The following is a 20,831-nucleotide window of genomic DNA, read 5'->3' on the forward strand; positions in this document are numbered from 1 at the left end:
AAACACATGAGAAATAAACAAGGAATTAACTTCTACTTACAAATCTATTGAAGATATTTGAAAACTCGAAACCTAGGATAAGCCGTATAAAGCAACTAACACACATTCCTTATACCCAAGGTTTTCTTGTTTCAAGGAAATAAAACAGAGAAAATGTCTAGAAGCTCAGTTCAGCACCAAACATTTAATATCCAAAAGAAAGCAAGTAAGGTGATCTTTGCAACAAAAGCAGCTTCTCAGGGCCTCCCCTGGTGGCACAGTGGTTGCTGCCCGCAGCCTCTGCAGCGCCAGTTCGATCCCCGACCACCGGAGAGGGTCCCACATGGCGCGCAGACCTCTCCTGCTGCGCCCGCTGCTCCCCTCAGCAGTGTATTTCGTCAGTCTGCCTGTTCTGTTCCCCACTCTGTCTCTGGCGAATTCTCTCACCCTCCCGCACTTCTGACTGTAGCCAGTGCTTGTATAAATAAATAAATAAATAAATAAATAAATAAATAAATAAATAAATCTTTAAAAACAAATAAATAAACTCGGCGGGGTGGTCAGTTAACTACTAACAGAGACAAGAATGTGCCCTCAGTTCAAATACTGGGCTAGTACCAATTCTCCCCTCTGGCCAGTTGCACCAATTATATAGCAACACCCAACCCCCACCGTGGACAGTCAAGGCCACTGTCCCCTTCGAGGTTTTATTCAGGAAGCCACTGGCAAGACATAACCTCCATCATCTTACTGGGTATCCGCATCCCCCTACATCTCATTAGCATTCCAATTCCAACTGTTGCAAGCTGAATCCAGCAATATGATGCTGTGTGTTCCAAAGCTCTGTGATGACTGCAAGTCCCTCTAAGACCCAGCCAACACATCCACTTGCAAAGGAATGAAGAGTCCAAGCTAGCATTCCAGGCCAGGAGAAACCGCAGCTCTGGCAAAAAGGAAGCAAAAGAATCGCTTTCTTTCTTGCTGGGACAAAACCAGTAAGATCCTCTCATAAACAAAGTGACAGAGAAACACTGACTATTACAGGCTAATTCCTAGGAAATAAATGTAACAGCCTCAAACATAGAAAAAGAAAATAAAAGGCATCTGAAAAACCAAAGTAGTAAAGATATTCAAATAGAGCAAATTTATTTCTTCTTAGCTTAGCTACAAGTTCAGTTATCTAATTTACAAATAAGTGTAAAGGAAAATATGCCACACACACACAGACACACAATGCAGCAAAGTATATTTTAAAACCCTAACTGCACACAGCAGTCTGGGCTATTTATCACAGGTGAAAACGATCCCACATTCCTCAGCATAACATGGCTGAATGGGTGCACTACAGAATCAAAGTGACGCTGAGTTCAGTGGAAAGATAATTATTTAGCATTTGCAAAAGGAAGAACATGTTTTAAATTTTTTTTTTAATGTATACTTATAGGGCCTCCCCTGGTGGTACAGCGGTTGAGCGCTGGGCTGCGAAGCTGTCCGCAACCTCTGCAGGGCCAGTTCCATCCCCGGCCGCTGGGCAAGGGTCCCACATGGCGTGCAGACCTCTCCTGCCGCCCGCTGCTCCCCTCAGCAGTATATTTCGTCAGTCTGCCTGTTCTGCTCCCTGCTCTGGCTCTGGTGACTTCTCTCACCCTCCCACACTTCTCACTGTACCCAGTGCTTGCATAAACAAACAAACAAATAAATAAATAAAAAGAAATCTTAAAAATAACATAAAATAAAATAGAATGTATAATTATAAACTCTAGCATGTAAGAGGTAAGGTTCCCATGCAGACTTTATTAGGGAACCGTCTTCCTTTGGAATGTCAGGGGAAGCAACCGTGACAAGCTCACTGTGGCGCTGCATTCAGGAAAAGGACAGTGACTTTACAGGGATGAACACAGCTGGAAGAGGCAGGGGCTTCACAAGTGGAAGATGCTTTCTAAAGAGGGACCCCCGTTCCGCATCAGGGCTCACCCCCCACCTGCAGGGATGGGTCTCCGCAGCTCTCAGGGTGAGCCCTCCAAGCAGAGGTACAACCTCCGCGCATGAGGTTAATGAGCAACTGAGACAAGGCTGACTTGACACACGGAACTACCCCGCACGTCCCCTTCGCAAACTGTAGTTTTGGAGTTGTCATGAAAGGCAAATGAATGTTTTAAGGGCTGAGGATTATATGATTTTGGGGACGGGAAGATTTTATACTCACATTATAGAAGTGTATTTAATATTTACAGCTTTCTATTAAATCACAGGCAGATTTTCTCTCCTGATGATTCAAGTGCATCAGAAAATGTGGAAAAAAAAAAAAACACAAAAAAAAAACCCACAAAACTCTGAACTTGGATCAGATAAGAGGAATCGGGAGTACAGAACGCATCTGCGCTTTGCCAAACTCGTATTTCATTACTTTTCAGAATTAGCTGGCAATGTCTCCACAATATTTACTGAAGTGAAAACCAAATGTTTTCATCTGGACAAAAATCAAACTGTGGTATGTTACAACCACAACAGAAATCATTTTAATCCAAAAGTTGGCTTTCTCTAATTTGGACTGTGGTTTCTATAAAATCCAGCTCTTCTTCATGATTCCATGTACGCACACGCCGAGCCCTCCTCCGACTCACTTCCCGCCCCCCATCTTCAGCCACAGTTCAGCTTCATTTTAAAAGGACTCTAGAGGGATTCCCTGCACACTGTCACTTAGCAGGGGAGTAACATTCTGCAGCTTGACCCAATAAACTTTGGAACTGGGCCCATTGAAATGGCATTTTTTTTTATTGTTCTTTAAGATACACAAACGTAATGACATAAATTGTCTCATACTAAATTAAAAATAAACCTTCAAAGTGAACTGGTAGGGACTGGGTTGGGGAATCAAAGGGTAGTTACTGATTTCCTGAGTTAGAGGAGAAGCAAGTTGAACCCATGAGGCTGGAGATTCAGGGGAGATGACGGCTGCAACAGCTGCCTTGGGGCACGAACCCAACCGTGCGTGCAGCAGGCACTGATCGAGGCACCACTGCTCAGACGTCTCGACTCCCACAGACGCACACACCCACAAATGGAACCACTAAGTGCCACTGGAAGCCCGTGGGACAGAGGTAACACCCCAAAGACAGCCTCCCTCTGTCCTTTCCAGTTGACCTTTTAATTTTATGAGGCAAGAATTCACAACAGGATTTCCCAAATTCCATCCACTGCCTTGTTCCCTAAGACCGTACGCCATATCCAGATACTCCAATAAGCCACTTTTTCTGAAAAGGGATTCACATTCACGATGTCAATGAATTGTCGCCAGTTTATCAACAGAAAATACCACTTGTCAAAAATGAAAGGTAGTTAAAATTACCTTTTGCCTTTGGCAAAAGTCCTCTAAGCCAAATACCAAACACAAAGGGAGCCTCCTTACTGGGATAAGGAGCTGTCTGTGCAGTGACGTGCATCCTGGGACTGCCCGTCCTTTAAAAATGTGCGTATCCTGCAAAATGGTGTGAACGCCGAAAAGGAATCCATGTAGCACCCAAGAATCTAGGGTGAATCTTGGCCCTGGCACTCACTTGCTCATATGCCATGAGACTCAGAGTCCACTTGTCTGCAAAGAGTGTAGTGGCTTCAGAGGCGACAACTGTGATGAGCCCAGGGTTGTGGGGTGGTGTATATAAAAACACTCACTAAAGTGGTATTATTAGGCTAAACATGGATTCAGTGACAAAAACAACTTGCAGCTATAGAATCAAGCTGTCACTTTACAAGGTAAGAGCAAAGGCAATTTATTTTCTATCCGCTTTCCTAAATGAGAAAGTAAGTAGATTGGTGACAGGAATCTGAAGGGGTGTGGAAATGCAAAATGAATTCAATGGTTAGAATTTCTGGAATGTGGGTGAACAATGCTCTTGAGAGGTGAAAACCTTCAGCAGGAATAAGAGGCAAAAAGGAAGAGAGATGAAGTCATGACTTCCATGTAGTGGGACCAACGTCCCCATGTAGTGGGACCAACGTCTCTCCAGTTATAGCCCTTCCCTCTCCCCAACTCCCACTCAAGTCTTGGGACAGGAGCCTGTGTTCCCAAGATCCCCATTATAGAGGAAAGGTCCCACATCGGATCACGGGTCCTCTCTGCCACAGCCCTAACATGAGGGACTCCCTACAATGACTCTAATACACAGCAAAGAGAAAGCGCCTTTGTAATTAACACCTGGCATACTCCCTTTACAATCTTTTTGACATTTTTCTCTGTACAAACGGCTTAAAAAGCACGTAAGTAAATATACAATCAAATAAAATGAGGTCTCTGGATCTCTTTTTTTTTTTTTTTGATTTTTTTAAAGATTTATTTATTTATTTATACAAGCACTGGGTACAGTCAGAAGCGCAGGAGGGTGAGAGAATGCACCAGAGCCAGAGCGGGGAGCAGAACAGGCAGACTGACGAGTACACTGCTAAGGGGAGCAGCGGGTGTGACAGAAGAAGGTCTGCTGCGCCATGTGGGACCCTCGCCGGTGGCCGGGAATCGAACCAGCGCTGCAGAGGCTGCGAGCAGCTTCGCAGCCCAGCGCTCAACCACTGCGCCACCAAGGGAGGCCCTCTCTGGATCTCTATCGCACACGAATACACAAATTCTTAGCAACAAGAACAGAACAGACTCAACCTATGTAACTTCCACCTATCCAGTTTACAAGTTGAAGCACAGTGTGTGGTAACTTCATTAAGGTCACAGCATAAACAGCTAAGTTTATGCGCCCTTTGCTATGCAAAGCAGAACACAATGAGCACTGGGGGCAGGATCTCCTCGTCTTTGGGATATGACTATGACTTCAGGGATCCAGGAAGAAGGACACCTCAGCAGCCCCAAGATACTCCTACGGAAGAGGACTATCCCCACATGAAGCCTTTTTCCCCATCTACATTCTCTAAATGGAGTTAGAAAGGGCAGAAAAGATCAAGGAATTCTCTGGCAACTAAGAGGGCCCAAGAGGAGGTGAGCAGTAGCACTGCGCATATGCTGGCCAAATTGGACAGGAAAAGGGAGTCTGCTTTATCTGCAGGGAGGGCACTGCCTGGTCAGAGGCCAGCTGGCCTGGAGTAGGGCCAATCCTCTGAGCAAAATGTCTTAGCGTCTTAACAACTGATCAAGGTCACAGAGCAATTAGAAGGATCTATCCTTCCCCTCCTTGGAGCTAAGCAATCCCATGGTTTCACATTTCTGCTTAACAAGCCTGATAAACTATCCTGACAAAATAAATTGCTGATTCGGCAACATTCAGCCAAGGAACACAGGCTCTGCTGGAAAACCAAGCACAAGAGGAACCTGAGGCTGGTGTGAGTTGCAGAAAAGAAGGGGTGGCCACCGAAACCCTGCAAGCATCAAGAAAGCCATCTTGGACCAGAAACTCAGTTACTGCACGAAAGGCAACACTGCCTCTCGGAGGGGAGCAGCTCAAGCCCACGCCCCACTGCGGCAGTGTGTCTTCCTCCCCAAAGCGCTCGTATAATGTGAAGCATTCCCGGCTTGCTCAAGTCAGTTCATTATTAGCGCCATGGCGTCCCTTGCAATTGGAGGATTACTTAATTGCTTTCTAGCAGGTTAATCCCCCTTCATTAGATGACCTCTAAATCACCCCAGGCTTTTGCATTTGCCCTACTTAGAATTTATGATCCTCCATACCCAAAGCCAGTACTCTACCAAAATACATGCCCCTTTCCAATGAGGCAGGCAGCGTCTTTCAAGAAAGCTCACGGGGATAGGCTGCCTCTTCTAGGACCTTGTAGGGTAAGCGATTTTCAGGCTTTTCTGCCCTTCCACCATCAGGATTGATGATGGATCCTTGTGGTCCTGAGTGCATGCCTGATGGCGGGCACCTAGAATAGGGTGTGGGCATATATGTAGATGGGATTCACCTGGGCTGAGAGACTGGGCTTATAAGGGCGGCGTCATGAGGACACCAGCAGAACCATGAGAGAAGTAGAGAGAAGGCCAGAGAGCCCAGAAAGAGTGAAGACTTGGGCCTCTCCCATGGCACAGTGGTTGAGCGCTGGGCTGTGAAACTGCCCGCAGCCTCTGCAGTGACGGTTCAGTCCCTGGCCACGGGGTGAGGGTCCCACATGGCAAGACAGACCTCTCCTGCTGCGCCCGCTGCTCCCCTTAGCAGTGTATTTCGTCAGTCTGCCTGTTCTGTTCCCCGCTCTGGCTCTGGTGAATTCTCTCGCCCTCCCGCGCTTCTGACTGTACCCAGTGCTTGAATGAATGAATAAATAAATAAATAAATAAATAAATCTTTAAAAAAAAAAAAAAGAGTGAAGACTTGCTGGGGGCTGGAGGCCTGCCAGCCTCCTGGCCCCCCAATACCCCTGCCTGCCATGTGCCTGGCAAATCCCAATAAAAGCCTGCAAAAGCCACTGAAGGCTCCAGGACTTCTCCTTACCCCATCTGCTCAAATATAGAGACCCTCAGTGTTCACTCCTGCCACTACAGACCTGCAGTTTACTCAGCCAATCTTTGAGACTCTCCTTCTAAATCTCGAACCAACCCTCTCCCCCTGTGAACTCACTGGAAGGTAGCAAGTGGACATCCTGGGACGACCACTGCAGACGCCACCGGGCCAAGATCCAACCCCATTTGCTCTAGCACAGCTGCACGGCAATCGTGTGCTGTCCACACCACATAATCGTTTTACAAGTGAGGAAATTCGGGCTGATGACAGTTTAAAGGTCACCTTCCCCAGGTCTATCAGGCTTCAGTCGTGGCCTATGCGCCTACGCCTCCAATAACCTCCAATGGTCATTTTACTAAAGGTAAAGTTCCTCCTGGTGCCCAATATCTAGCCGCAGGCCTGCAAAAGCTGCCTCCTGTAACTTTCCTGCTTGAACATGGGGCCCTCCACCCAACAAACCCCAAGCACTGATCCCTTCTTCTGCAGGGGCTTCTGCAGAGCTCCTTCAAAGCCTCACTCTGCACGAAGTCAGCCCCAGTGTTAGTTCCTCTGCGCAGCCATCCCTGACAGCCCCAGGCCGCCTGCCATTTCCCTCTCTCCCCCAGCCCTCCACCAGGACATTTTCACCTGCTTCGCATTAGCTTCTATTCCGCCCAGATCACCTCCACTGCTTTCCTGTTTCAGATCTGTTTAATAGGTGTCTAGCATATAAAAAGAATTCAATAAAGGTTTGCAGAATTAATTAGCAGTGGAATGACAGCTGATCACGGAAGATTCTCTAGGACTTGGGAAACAAAAAAGGCAGCAGTCCCAAATCAGACAGCGGAGCTTCACAATGGCTGCCAGGGCTGCGCCTGACCAGGAGCCTCCCACACCCCAGAAAAGCGCTCATCCCTCAGCCAAACTGCCTCTGAACTGCAACCCCCGGGTTCAGAAGAGGGAATGTATGGAGGTGTGTAGATGTTTCAGGAATTCCCTTTGGGAGTCCCCCTTGTTTGCAGTGGCCTGTAAAGAAGCAAATGTAAATAAGAGAATCATTTAACCTGCCACTGCTCGCCCATGTTAAGCCTTTTAATCTGCTAATAATCATAGTCAGAATGAAGAGAAGACGACAGAACTCATTAAGTGTAAGCAGAGTGGTGACAGCAAACACAGCGACGGTGGGAATCCCATGGCAGCGCCAGGCACCGAGAACCACCGCCGCCCTCCCTCTTCTCCAGCCTCCTGTCCCTCTCTCCACACGCACCAGTGAAAGATACTAATTATGCCTCTGGCAGGAGACATGTGGACCCCCTTCAAAGCAGCTATTTAAAGATAAATACACTGCAGGCAAACACTTCGGGCCAGGCTGCACTATTCATTCCACGCGCCTCTCCTTTAGAAATTTTAGGTCATGATATTAAATAGAAAAGGAGGGAGCCTTCCAAACTCAGCCGAGAGGTCTCTGCCTTCGACGAGATTTAAAAATCTGAAAGCTTTTTTAACCCTGAATGACAGGCCGGTCTGTTTCTGGCTATAAACTAAGCCCAGTATTAATGACACAGTTTGTTTTCCCCACCTAAGATTTTCTATGGAGATAGTTAATGGCGTTTTGGGGAGAAGGCATGGTCTTGGGCTGGCTGGCTACCATTAATAGATGACAAACAAGACGTAAAGAACTCCACTCACTGTCAGTCTCCAGATTTATTCTCCTACATATTCTAAATTAGTGCTGAGACTATTACAGGTCATAATTGGGGCCTGGAGAAAAGAATGATCTGTAATCCTTGGCAACAAACATTACTTCCAGGTCTTTGATTCAATTCCTTCATTATTTCTGCAGCCAGGCTTTCTTTCCTATAAATAATGAGCTTATTAAAGACTGCTTCCTCTCCCTAACAGTGCCCGCTGTCACCCAAGGGTGATGGAGGGAGTGACTGGGTTCTTGATACTAAACATGGAGTCTGGGGCTGTGCAATGCTCTAGTTGGTTTGGAAATTGTACCAAAAAGGAAAAACCTGAATTAGAATGCAGGCCTAAGAATATTCATCAGATTTGGGACTGTCAATTCGCCTGAAAAAGACTCCAAATGAGGCAAAAACTTGGTGGAGGCTATGCGTCATCAGCAGTTCAGATCAAGAAGTTAGAAATACATCTAAATGTAAATTAGGAATTAGATAAATGATGAGATATTCACAAAATGGAACAGGTATCTGTGATACTGTTTAAAAAAAAAACAGACAGCAAAAATAAAGATAAATTTCAATTCTATGGGGGGGGGGGGCAGGGCACACGCAGGAGGGTGTGCAAAGAATACCTTCAATGTGTGGCTTACCAATGTTTCATCAACAAAGGCCCACAAACACGAATGATTCAACAGGGTACACTACCCAGGCTTAGGAAACTACTCTTCTCACACCAGTACCTTGATCTCGCCTCACACCCAAAGGCAAGAACACCCCCTCCCCCACGCAGGGGCAGGTGACTACACAGCCACTAGAGGCAAGTGTATTTCTGCAAGGAGGTGGGGGACAGTGGGAGTGTCGGGAGATGGGGGGTGGGGGTTGAGTTTATTTTTTGGTCTCCCACTCCATCTTTTCTGTTGACATTCCAAAGAGGAACATGAAATACTCTAATGACTAAAAAGTGTGATACCTTATTTTTCTTTACTTAAAACAAAGTTATTCAAGTACCATTACACCGTTTAACTCTTACACACTTCAATATATGAGTTTTAATAATGCTCAAATAGGGGCCTCCCTCGTGGCCTAGGGGTTAAGTCTTAGCACTATCACCTCGATGGCCTGAATTTGATCCTCGGCCAGGGAGCTACCCACATGGTGCAGCAGACCTCTCCTGTCTCACCCGCTGCTCCCCTCAGCAGTGTATTTCAGTCATTCTGCCTGTTCTGTTCCCCACTCTGTCTCTGGTGAATCCTCTCACCCCCCACGCCTCTGGCCTGTGCCCTAGTTCTTGTATGCATAAATAAATATATCTTTAAAAACAACAACAACAACATGATTTTTAAATAAAGCTAAACATGATACTCACTTTCCATACCTCAGATCTAAAAGTTTGGGAGGATGAGGAAAAAACTGCAAAACTCAGCATCAAATACTTACTGTGTATCAGCTAAAAATTAAGTAACAAAACCTATTTTATTGTGAGGCTCATAAATGTGGGAATAACTTTCCAAAGCTCAGAGCATTTTTCCAAAATGTTTTAAACATCTCCTGGGTTCCACTTAATGAAACGTTTATTCCACTTGGCAACTCAAAGGGGTAAATTGTGGCTACGAAAAGACACGATTCTCTTTTGTCCAGCGATACCTTTCAGTTCAGCACTGAGCCACCTCTCTAAGCACGTTCCTCTCCGACTCTCCCAAACACAGAAAATATGATTTTAAAAAATAACATTTATACAGGTGTGCATAACACAAACACATTCTTCTCTACGTCTCACACCCACGCACAGTTAAAACGTTCATAACTACATTCTCTAATCAACACAGCCATTTTCTGACTTCCTAATAGAACAAGGGCAATGGATCTTTCTGAAGAAGAGTAAGTTAAATCATGTCTCAAAGGTTAAATTTAGCTCCAGATGGCATTAAAAAGTCATGCATGACCAAAGTCACAGAAGAGTCACAGCACCGAAATTTACTTCGCATCTTGCTGTTGAATCCTCAAAGATTCCTTTAGCCCAAATTCCTTCTTCTGACCATCTCGCACCACTTACTCTCCATTACTGATGCTGCCATCCCACAGCTACCACCCTCATGGCTGCTGCTGGGCGTTCTGACCTCTTCTCTTCTCTTGCCACTTCAAGTGCCAACCAAGCACAAAATTTGCTCTCAAATAGGGTTTCACACCTTCCTTTTCATCTTCACCCTTAAAATTGAGAATCACTAGACCCTCTCATCAGGGAGCGATATAAGGCCTCATGGAGATATAAGGACAGGACCACCAACCTATCTCCAAGGGAGTCAAGTGATCAACAGTTGCTAGAAAATGTCTAACAGACATGTTTACTCTCCTTCCTTATGTCTTAGGAATCTCCAAGGACTCTTGGGAGAAATACTGGTAATCTGCAACATCAAATATAAATAAACCTCAGTTCTTCACTTCCTCATCCCTCGTCCTAAAACGAGTGAGGAGGCTGGTATTCACACACCCCACTGGAGAGGTTTCAGGACCAAATGAGACTAGAAGAAATCCACACAGGGGAGGCATCACTCCAGAGATGGGAAGTGGTTTATATTGGAAAAGTGATCAAATAAACAAATGCATTACAGATTTCTCAGTGTTTAATGGAAAGGAACAAAGCCATAATGAATACTTTGTTGTTAAACTGACCTTGGGAGGTTTTCACAGGTCTTAATGTGCACAGACCTATGTCTACATGTACTAAATGAGTGACGTACACGTGCAAATACCATATACTTCATGCACACCCTCGATATGCTCACAGAGCTCCTGTAAGAAACGATAGATACTCCACAGCATAGGCCCAGATGTTGCTTCTAAAGACCAGCTGACACTTAAAGTGTAACAGGGCTCCTTGGAGAAATTGCTGATTGCAGGGCTGAAGGAGGGAATGTACAAGAAGAGTTGGAACATTCTGTTGTGCCAGAAAGCAAGGATGGAAGGATGGAAGGGGCATGTCAAAAAGACAAAGAAGCCAGACTGAAAGAGGCTCCACTGATGAGACTGGGACAATCTAAACAACAACAACAAAATTAATGGCCACAGATTACAACCCTTTGAATAAAACAGGAAATGAGTCTCTACAGATACATGAAATGAGGAAGTTGAGTCTAATGAGAAATGGATTATGAACTTTCAAAGAACCTCCACAAAAACCACTTATAAATTAGAAAGACTGAAGGAGATAACTTTACAGATAAAACCCAACAGTCCCACCTTAACTGAATAACCAGCAGAAACACCAAGAAAAGGATCACCCAACAGGATACCATGAGAACCATGAAGAATCACTTCTGTGATAATTACTCTCAAAACCACAAAACCAGAATCTAATGATGATGAAACACTTGGCAATGCAAACTGAGGGCCATTCTACTAACAATTGGCCTATAATCTTCAAGGGCTGAGTCCATGACAAAGACTGAGAAACTACTACAGAGAAGTTGACTCAACAGACACTAATTAAAGACAAAGCCCAAATGTGAACTGGATCCTTTAGTGCTGAACTAAGACTTCGCGAAGGCACATGAAGCAATTTGCCATGGGAGTCTGAGAATTAGATGCCAGTAAATGATATTCACTGTGAACTTCATGCTTTGATGTTTATCAAAGACAATGACCTTACTTTAAAAAATAAACATTAATGTGTAATGGAGTGATAGGGCATCAGCCAGGTATTTCCAATCACACAGTTTAGGAAAGAATTCTTTGTACTATACTTAAATCTTGCTATAACTTATTTCAGAATGTAACTTTTTTTTTTAAAAAGTATGTAATCCTGAAACTCAAACCTCTACTCTTCCCATGACCAAGAGCAAAGACCCTCTCCTGTTTCCTAATGTCCTCTCCAATTATCAATTCCACAAGATGTTCTCAATCTTTTTGCAAATCTTTTCTAGCATTCAGCAATGTTAGAAAACTTAGTTACACTAGTAAATACTTTCCCAAATAAGGCCACGTAAATCCAAATCATGTAAAATACAAGATTTTATCCTCACCTTTGTACTCTGTTAATTACTGGTCCTGATCACATGTGTTCAGTACACTCAGAACGCGTAAACCAATTCTCCCAATGTGGGACAGGCAGGGGCTGAGCCCAGAGTGAATCCTCCGTCAGGGCATCATACTGACAGACGTGAGGAGACACAAGGGAGACAAAGAGACCCATCCACAATGCCCCACACCAAAACATACACACTAAAAACAAAGGGCAAGTCAGCCATGTGTACTGAGGGGGGAGGGCACAGCATGGCTGGGCCTAGGGGCGGGGGTTCCAAAAAGGGTGGTTTGGAGAAGTCAAATTCTACAAATAAATAGTATCTAAACTGTGCCCTGAGAAACTAAGACAGGATTTCAGAGTCAAACGAAAACAGAAAGAGAAGCATGAAGACTCAAACACAACATCAGCAGATTTCTCCCTGAAACCTCTCCTCCAAGGCGGGCTGGGTGACAAGATGTGTACTGAGACTGGTACTAACACGTACTCCTGGACACCGCAGGGCACCGTGACCATCCACTGAGCTATGACTTTCCAAACAACAGTTAACACCGTCTTACCTCGAAGACAGAGAAAGGTAAGAAAATCTTCTGTCTTGGGCTTCCTTTTAGAGAGGTCAGAAATCTGAGTAGCTGGAGGGGGTAGCAATGGCTCCACTATCTTTACTGGAGTTGTGCTGGGACTATTCGGCTGAGATTGAGCAAACTTCCTTTGTGCTTGCAGCCTGGGCCTGTAAAAGCAAAAGAAAATTAAAAATAAATTAGACAGAGATCCGAAGATAGAGTTGTGCATGCAGCAATAAAGTCATTACACAAAAAGGGGAAAGACTATTTCCAGCCAAGTCTTTCTTTTTAAGATTCTGCATCTCCCAAACTCATGAACCACTGAGTTCCTTTAAGGGGCAATAAATTTGGTTAAGGGCTGACGCAAAAAATACCCCATGAGCACGTAGGTGTATGGGTACACGCTGATGCACAGACTGCATGTGTGACTGACTGGGTGTCTCACAAATCCCCATGTGGTGCTTGACGACGTGTGGCATTAGTGCTGTTGACTTAGCCCCAGAGCAACAACAGAAACCAATTGCTTTGCCACGTCTACACGGCAGGCGACGCTTTACACAGTCCTGTCACTTGTATACACAATTCCCCTCACTCCGTTCACTGCTGCCCAGCTGTCGTCACTGACCCGGTCTTGTACCCCAGAAGACATGGTCTCCCTATTTCTAGGGCCCAATTCAGCCACATAAATGCCCTACAGTTACTGAAGGGCATTAGTATTAGTAAGGCACTGATAACCAGGACTCAATCCACCTTTTAGGCCTCTTCCCCATTATAATCCTCCATAGATATTGGCCTCCAACTCATCTACTTAGTGTCTACAAATCCCAAGTTTGATTCCCTTAAACTAGACGTCTTTCATTCACACAAGCTTTCTTTCTTATCAGTTGGAATCCTAATGAATCGTGAAAAGATTGTTTGACTTCTTCCCCAGCACCACAGCCAATAAATTACTCTATCTCTCATGAGTAAATACACTAATGCATTTTTACATCAGGTATAACTATCCTGACATTTATCATAAATAGCCTGCTATTAGTTCTTTGGTGGCCAGATCTTCATTTCAGCTCTGGGGCTGAGAATCTGGTGTGTGTGCAGCTTTAAACTGTCTTTCCAGTTCTGCTCATGCAGAAGCTCCAGAAATAGTATCTGAGGGCAGGAAAGAACCAAAAAGCAGCCGTCTGGCTCAGGTCATCGAATGGGGTCAGAATCAAAACAGAATCAGTCCCTCTATGGGACGGATAATGCCTCCTCTAACCAAGTTTGCTTTGGGTATTAAATAAGAAATACAAAGAAATCAGATATATTTGCAACGTACAAATCAGATATATTGCAAGACTCTCTTAACTCGTTAGAATTATATAAAATAGTAGTCAGAGTATCTTCAACTGCTCATGCTCAAAGAACCATAACAATTTAAATTAGCATTCTAAACTTTAAGAAAATACTACAGCAAAATACACATATCCCATATTGGGTATGGATATAAAAAACAGAACATTCAAATTTAACTTCCCTAGTCTCTAGCCTGTGCTACCCTTCAACAAGAACACTACTGTATGCTGCAGATAATATTTCTGATATGAATTGATGTTAGATCAAAAAGGAGACAGTATGACCACTACTTCCTTCCAGGAAAACCTCTAGTCCTTTAAAAAAAAAAAAAAAGCTACAAACATCGCAGCTAATCAAAAGGACTTCCGAATGCAGGAACTGGCACTGTGAAGTAGCCACATGAACAAGGCAGAGGCAAAAAGCAAAATGCATTTAACAGAAATTCCCAAATATTATATATGGCCAAGGAATAAGGGAACACCACCACCCCGTGTTATGTGAAACCGTTTTTTTGGCAACTACCTGACTGCCTGTATGTAAGACAGACAGACCAGAAGTGTGTGCGAGCGAAGCCACGAGGCCCAGGGGGGTGACGAGCAAACTGGGGGAAGAGGGTGAGCTTGAGGCTCTATAGCATGGCTGCATCTCAAGCTGCAATGAGGATCCATTTTGTGTTGGAGTGTCTCCCCTTTACATTGTCTAGGGGTTAAGGAGGCATAAAATACAAGCTCAAATTTATTATTCAACATGACATAAAACTACTTGGTCCACCTGCCTTCAGTTTCTAAGTGCTCGCTCTCAATTTCTGCATCCAGCTCGCTGGCACGGGCAGCAGTGGAGTCGCGAGGCACCCCTGCTTCAGAGGAAGGGCCAGGAAACAGCAGCGTCGACACCCCTGCATGGCAGCCCCAGGGCCAAGATAGCCTGACCCCAACAGCACAACCCCTCCTCTGCCAACCAAGCTGCTTCTCTTCTCAGGCAAGCTTGCCTCCCTGTTGAAACAAACTCCCTGCATTTTAATGGACATCATTCACACTCCGAACATCAAAAGAATGTTCCCGAAATAGGGATGTTCAGTGTTTATTGCTTCTTCCAAAGCCAGATCAGCAAATGCCACACATCACTGGAAGATGGCGTGGCCGCCACAAGCACCACCAGCGCGCACACCCGGGCGGAGCGCAGGTGACCGAGGGGCACAGTCAGACACTTTACAACCTCCAACCTCCAAGATGACTGCTCCAGCCATTGTTCAAATAAGAGGCACGTTCTGCCTTACGACTTTCGCAGTGAGACGATGAAAAATAAGGCAATAACTGATTAAAAAGTGGCAGTAAAATAAATGACTGCTCAGAGGACTAAGCGACACTCCCCAGTGACTAAGGATTTGTGAGATCCAGATGAAAGAAGGAACTAGAACAAGACAAACCAAGATTTTGTTTTAAAGAGGCTGGTCATATCCACCCTTTGCAGAAAGGGCTGGGCTGCGGTTTGGCACTTCATCCTGCAGAGTCCCGGGAGGGTTACCAAGGTATTGGCCTGGCTCTGCCCCCCGCCCCAAATGAAGAGTTTGAATGACGTGGCCAACTCCTTGGAGTAAGCACCCTCGAGTGGGTATATGTTCTCTTAAATCGCTGAAGAATTGGGGGAGTGAGCGGAGAGCCCAGCTGTGCTGAAGGACCAGAAAGTGCACACCTAGACAGGTTAGAGAGCAGAGCAGAGGCCCCCCCAACACTCAAACTTGACTGCCCCTGACAGTAAGCAAGGGAATCCACTCCTTCCACCAACTGACTGACACTTTAACCAGAAATAATGCTTCCATGCTACAGTTACAGGGCAAGGTAAGGGGCACTCCAGAACCCCCCCAAACTGCCTGTTTTAAATAGGTTCTGCCACCTGCCACATCAAGACAAAACATACTCTAGGTGGGTAAGACCCTTTCATGGAAAGGAACTTTATTTTATTTTGTAAAGATTTATCTATTTATGTATACAAGAGCTGGGGCACAGGCCAGAGGTGTGGGGAGGTGAGAGGATTCACCAGAGACAGAGGGGGGAGCAGAACAGGCAGACTGAGTGAAATACACTGCTGAGGGGAGCAGTGGGAGAGCCAGGAGGGTTCTACTGCGCCATGTGGGTTGTTCCCTGGCCAGCCCAGGATCGAACTCGTGCTGCAGAGCCCCGGACTGCCTCACAGTGCAGTGCTCAACCCCCTACGCCACCAGGGAGACCCGGAATGCAACTTTAATCTCATTAGTGAGCAATAAAGAGAAGGGAAAGACAAAAAATATAGTTTCCAAAGTAAACACCCGAGTTACCCATCCCTCGTGGGTAAATGCCCAGCTAAACAGGGTTGGCCCAAAGCAGGACCACTGAGACCCCAAAGCCTGCCCCGAGTCTAAGGAAGCTCTTGGTGGGGACTGTTAGGAAAGGGCCAGAAAGGGCCAGGCAAGTCTGGAAATTAAAGAACAAAGTCAAAATCCAGGCTGCTCTTGTCAATCTCCCCACGGGTCTCTCACCCACGTCTTTTTCAAGTGTCGCCTTCCATGTCCTCCAAGTCCCTGGTGCAAGTCCAAGGCTGAGAAGCAAGCGCAGCTTCTCCATATGTCTCTGCTCCATGTGCCTCCTCCGGGTCTCCTTCCGGCTCTCCAAAGCTCTTCCCCTTCCTCCTCACTCTCCTCTCCAGCGACCCCACCTCCCTGCTCAGCTCCACCCTCCCTTGGGTGGGGCAGGGAACCTGGAACCTCCCTTTTCCCTGGGGACCCCCCCCCACCCCGGTTACACTATTACTAGAGTTGAAAATGCCTTAAAAGGAAAATGTTTGAATGAAGGAGGTTCGGCATCAAGGTGGGCTGCGAGTGGAGAGAGGGTGCGGTTGAATTCTGGAAAAACAAGAACATGTGTGGGGAAAAGCAGAATGTGGGGCTCCTGAGTCTTGCAACCCTGGGTCTGATCAGTCAGGACAGCCCTGAGCTCCCGTGGGTAATCTGCACAAACGCCAGAATACAGAGCACACAGACGGCCTTTGTCCCTCAGACCTCCACAGACATATCAGCTGCAGCATGACTCGCTGCCATGTTTGTATTTGATTAACCGATGGAGGAAGGCGCTGCCCTTTACAGAAGACTCCTTCATCCTAGCACTCTCTCCAGTGTGCACCTTCCATGAGACCAACGAAAGCAAATTCTCCAACACGCCGTGTTAAACAGATGGAGTAAACGTAAACCAGCCAAGGAAGACGTAAATGTATTTATATACGCGCAAATACGAGGAGGGTGACATTTTCCTTAGAGTGTGCTGACTATTCTAAGGTGGGGGGAAGTGGTTTCAGATCTGAGCATCACTGGCGCTAACATTCATGGTATAAATGTGCCCGAACCAAAGGACTAAAAAAGTCCAACAGCAAACTCAGAGACTGCAGATGTGGGCTACTATTTCTGTGTGGTGCTTGGGATAAATAACGACAGGACCAGAAGCCACACCGGGGAGCTCAGGTCAGAGTTCTCTCTCTGCACCCAGGTGGGAGGTCATGGGCGAGTCCACCAGGTATGCCCCTTCTCTACGAGCTCTTGGGTCCAGGGCCCCATGCCAATTCCACCTCAATTCATACCTGCCGGCGTGGATCCCACTTAAGCAAATTGTGATAGAAAATAGAGAAATTGGGCCTCCCTGGTGGCGGAAGGGATCAAGTCTCAGCACTATGAAGCTATCTGCAGACAATGCAGCATGGGTTCGATCCCCAGCCAGCCAGGGAGCTACCCACATGGCACAGCAGACCTCTCCTGACTACCCGCTGCTCCCCTCAGCAGTGTATTGCGTCAGTCCGCCTGTTCTGCTCCCCACTCTGTCTCTGGCGAGTTCTCTCACCCCCTACACCTCTGGCCTGCACCCCAGCTCTGGTATGCATAAATAAAATAAATCTTTTAAAAAAGGAAAAGAAAATGGAAAAATTGTGTTGCAATCCATGTCAATTTACTGATCTCCCCAGTGTCACATTACATAGAAATAAATACCCTGAGAAACAGGCAAGAAGGGAAGCTTGTTTATTCAAGACTGCTCTTTCCATCTGGACCCCCCTCTCTCCTTTATCTTGTGATGGATCCTCTTTTTCTCAGCATCCAGCGAGGGTGACACTCCAGGCCTGTGACTTGTGATGGCGGTCACTGCATGTCTGCGTTCCCAAGTCCCCTTCTCATGGAGACTGAACCACCCCGACATAGTACCTCTCCAAAAACCTACTCTCACAATTCCATACCCCTGCCTCCCATGGGCCTAAGATAAACTCTGCTGCAGTTTCCTCTGCACACAGGTGTCACCGGGTTGAGAGGACAAGCCCTCCATAGCCACCACCAGGGCGCAGCAGGAACACCACACGGCCAGACCATTCGTGAACGCCGCAGCCCATCACTCCTTCCCTAGGGATCGCACAATTTAAAGAGCGGCAATCCAGGGGTGCCAAGGAAAGAGCTGGATGAACCCAAAAGCAATAGGAAAAGTAAGTCCCATGGTCCTACTGCCACTAAAATTCCAGGTATAAATCTACCCAAAGGTAGGCTGGAATTCGGCTTCATTAAGAATAGGTTTCACGGCAATTTACGAAGCATCTGCTCATGTGATCACTTATCACTACAGCTGCCACTTAATAGTTCACTGAGTCACGTCCCCATCAAAAGGAAGGTCTGGCTGAGGCTCTGAGGCATGGCTCAGCGCAAGGCACCCCCCACCCAGGCACACAGTTGCATTCCACATGCACAATTTACTTGCCACACGCCCACAGCAGGACGATCTTGCCACACGCCCACACTGACAGGACCACCGCTTATCAGAGATTGTGCTTCCTGAGCAAGTGGGGGGAAGCGGAGGTTGCAAGATCTGTCCATTGTCTTTCTCTTTTCCACTACCTAAGCTGTGCAGAAAATGTTTTGGGGGTTTTATTTGTTTGCTTGGTCGCACAAGCCTTCTCCCTTTTGGAGTTGGCTGGTATGGCCAACAGCCAAAAAGAGTTTTGCTTGATCATTTAAAACGTCACCCAAACACACACACAGACAGACAGACAGACAGACAGACAGACACACACACACACACACACACACATACACACAGAGTCCAATGCCTTTATGGGAACAAAGAACCCCACCAAAACAAGCAGTAGCATTACTTTGAAAGTAATAGATTCAAGAGGACGCTGGTTTTGAAAAACAGGAAAGAAACCCCATTGATGAGCTGACAAAGTGCTCCGCCAAATATTTTTGTTTGTAATAGGCCCCCTGTGCCCCCCTCCGGTCCTCCCCGCACCACGTTTTTAGAAGCTTCCTGGGCAGTGAGCCACGAGAAGCCTCACAAGAGGGTGGCCCTGTTTCTCCGCGTTTCCTCGGGGGCGAGGCCTACAGCGCGGAGTCAACCAGGGTAGTGCTACCTGCGCGCACCATCTCCAGGCGGCCATACATATGGCTCAACAGCAATTTCTAGGTTAATTAAATTCCATTTCTGCCCAGGATTTCTGACGGTTTACAAACCCGAGGAGGTTACAGTTCAGTTGGAGGAAGCAGGAGCACGAGGGACTGGGCCTTTCAAAGAAATGTCCAGCCGGTCCCTGGTGGAGGGACATGTATGCCAAGGCACCGCTTTATTAACTCAATTTTCCAATATTAAAAACATAAGCTGGTAAATCCAATTATTTAGATTACATCTCAATTCTAAACAACGGGCAAGGAATTGGTGGGAGGGGAGGGAATGTTCATTCAAAAAATAAGACACGTTGTGTCTGGCAAATGCAAAATGACCAGCATGGCTGCACTCTTTGTGCCGGTGTGGGAGCCGGCCCTGAAGCTTTGCCAACTTGCTGAAAGGCCTATTCAAAAAAAAATTTCCTGTGTTTCCATCTCCAAAATAATTACCCACTCTATTCTACCCCCAGACACACACACACTACAAACCTGGCAGCTACTCAAAGAAACAAGCGTGTGCGTGTGTGTGCGCATGTGTGCACACGTGCTGCAGATCGTGGGGGGTCAGGCAGGGGAGCGCCCCGACCCAGGGCAAGCTGCCCACAAAATTCAAATGCAAGTGCAGTTGCGGGTGAACTACACAGGATGGTTGTAAACATCCTGTACAAAAAAGAGAAAATAAACACATCCTCAAGTGAACCTGAGGCGAGCGGAGACCGGCTCCTACCAGGCTACCACCAGGAGCTGTGCCCCTGTGCTCACCGCCCAACCGCACATGCAGCTGGAACCCGGGATATTTCACCAGGTTGGGAGGACATCACACAGGACGATGACAGAAAAGGGAGGTGGCTGGCTCCAAGAGGAGTCCCCGCGGCTCAGAAGGCCTGCTTTATGGTCCTTCTGAAGATCCTGCCAGATGGGTTCAGAGGTCTCATTTCTTGTTTTACATATAAACAGATGAAATAGTTTATGCCAAAAAACCACAGGATGTTAAATATTTGCAGCACTTGTCTTAATGAAGTTACATAGGCAGCTATTTAGAGTAAAAGTTTGCAATTAACCATATTTACCTAAAGGGATTTTTTTTTTTTTTTTTTGGGCTGAATCCTCTCAAGATAAATCCTTATAAAGTTTTGCTTGGTCCGAATGGTAGAGAGAAAAGGACAGCAAGAACACAAAACCTGGACTTCTGTTCACTAACCTGGGGGTAAGTAGGGTCTCTAGACGCTGAATGAAACACAGGGATGGGGAGTAGGATAAAATATGAACAGGAGAAAAGCAAGACGCTCACCTTCAAGCTTCTCGAAACTCATCTAGAAAACCTGGACATAGTAATTCCTTTTGGATCTAAGCTTTCATAACTGTCAAAGTGAAATTTTGATTTTTTTTTTTGGCCTGTAC

At 46.2% G+C, this 20,831-nt stretch overlaps 1 protein-coding gene across 2 annotated transcripts in view; it reads right to left on the reverse strand.

Moving 5' to 3' along the window:
- The window catches only part of JARID2 (jumonji and AT-rich interaction domain containing 2), a gene marked incomplete at its 5' end in the record, with an annotated part of 257,205 nt that overhangs the window by 54,894 nt on the left and 181,480 nt on the right, over positions 1–20,831 (reverse strand). For both annotated transcript variants that reach the window (XM_084257154.1, XM_084257153.1), the window contains one exon: positions 12,653–12,822. In XM_084257154.1, the coding sequence (XP_084113280.1) occupies positions 12,653–12,822 (170 nt within the window). The remainder of the gene's footprint in view (positions 1–12,652; positions 12,823–20,831) is intronic.

Source organism: Talpa europaea, assembly GCF_964194135.1.
Source record: "Talpa europaea genome assembly, chromosome: 2".
Classification (NCBI taxonomy): Eukaryota; Metazoa; Chordata; class Mammalia; order Eulipotyphla; family Talpidae; genus Talpa; species Talpa europaea.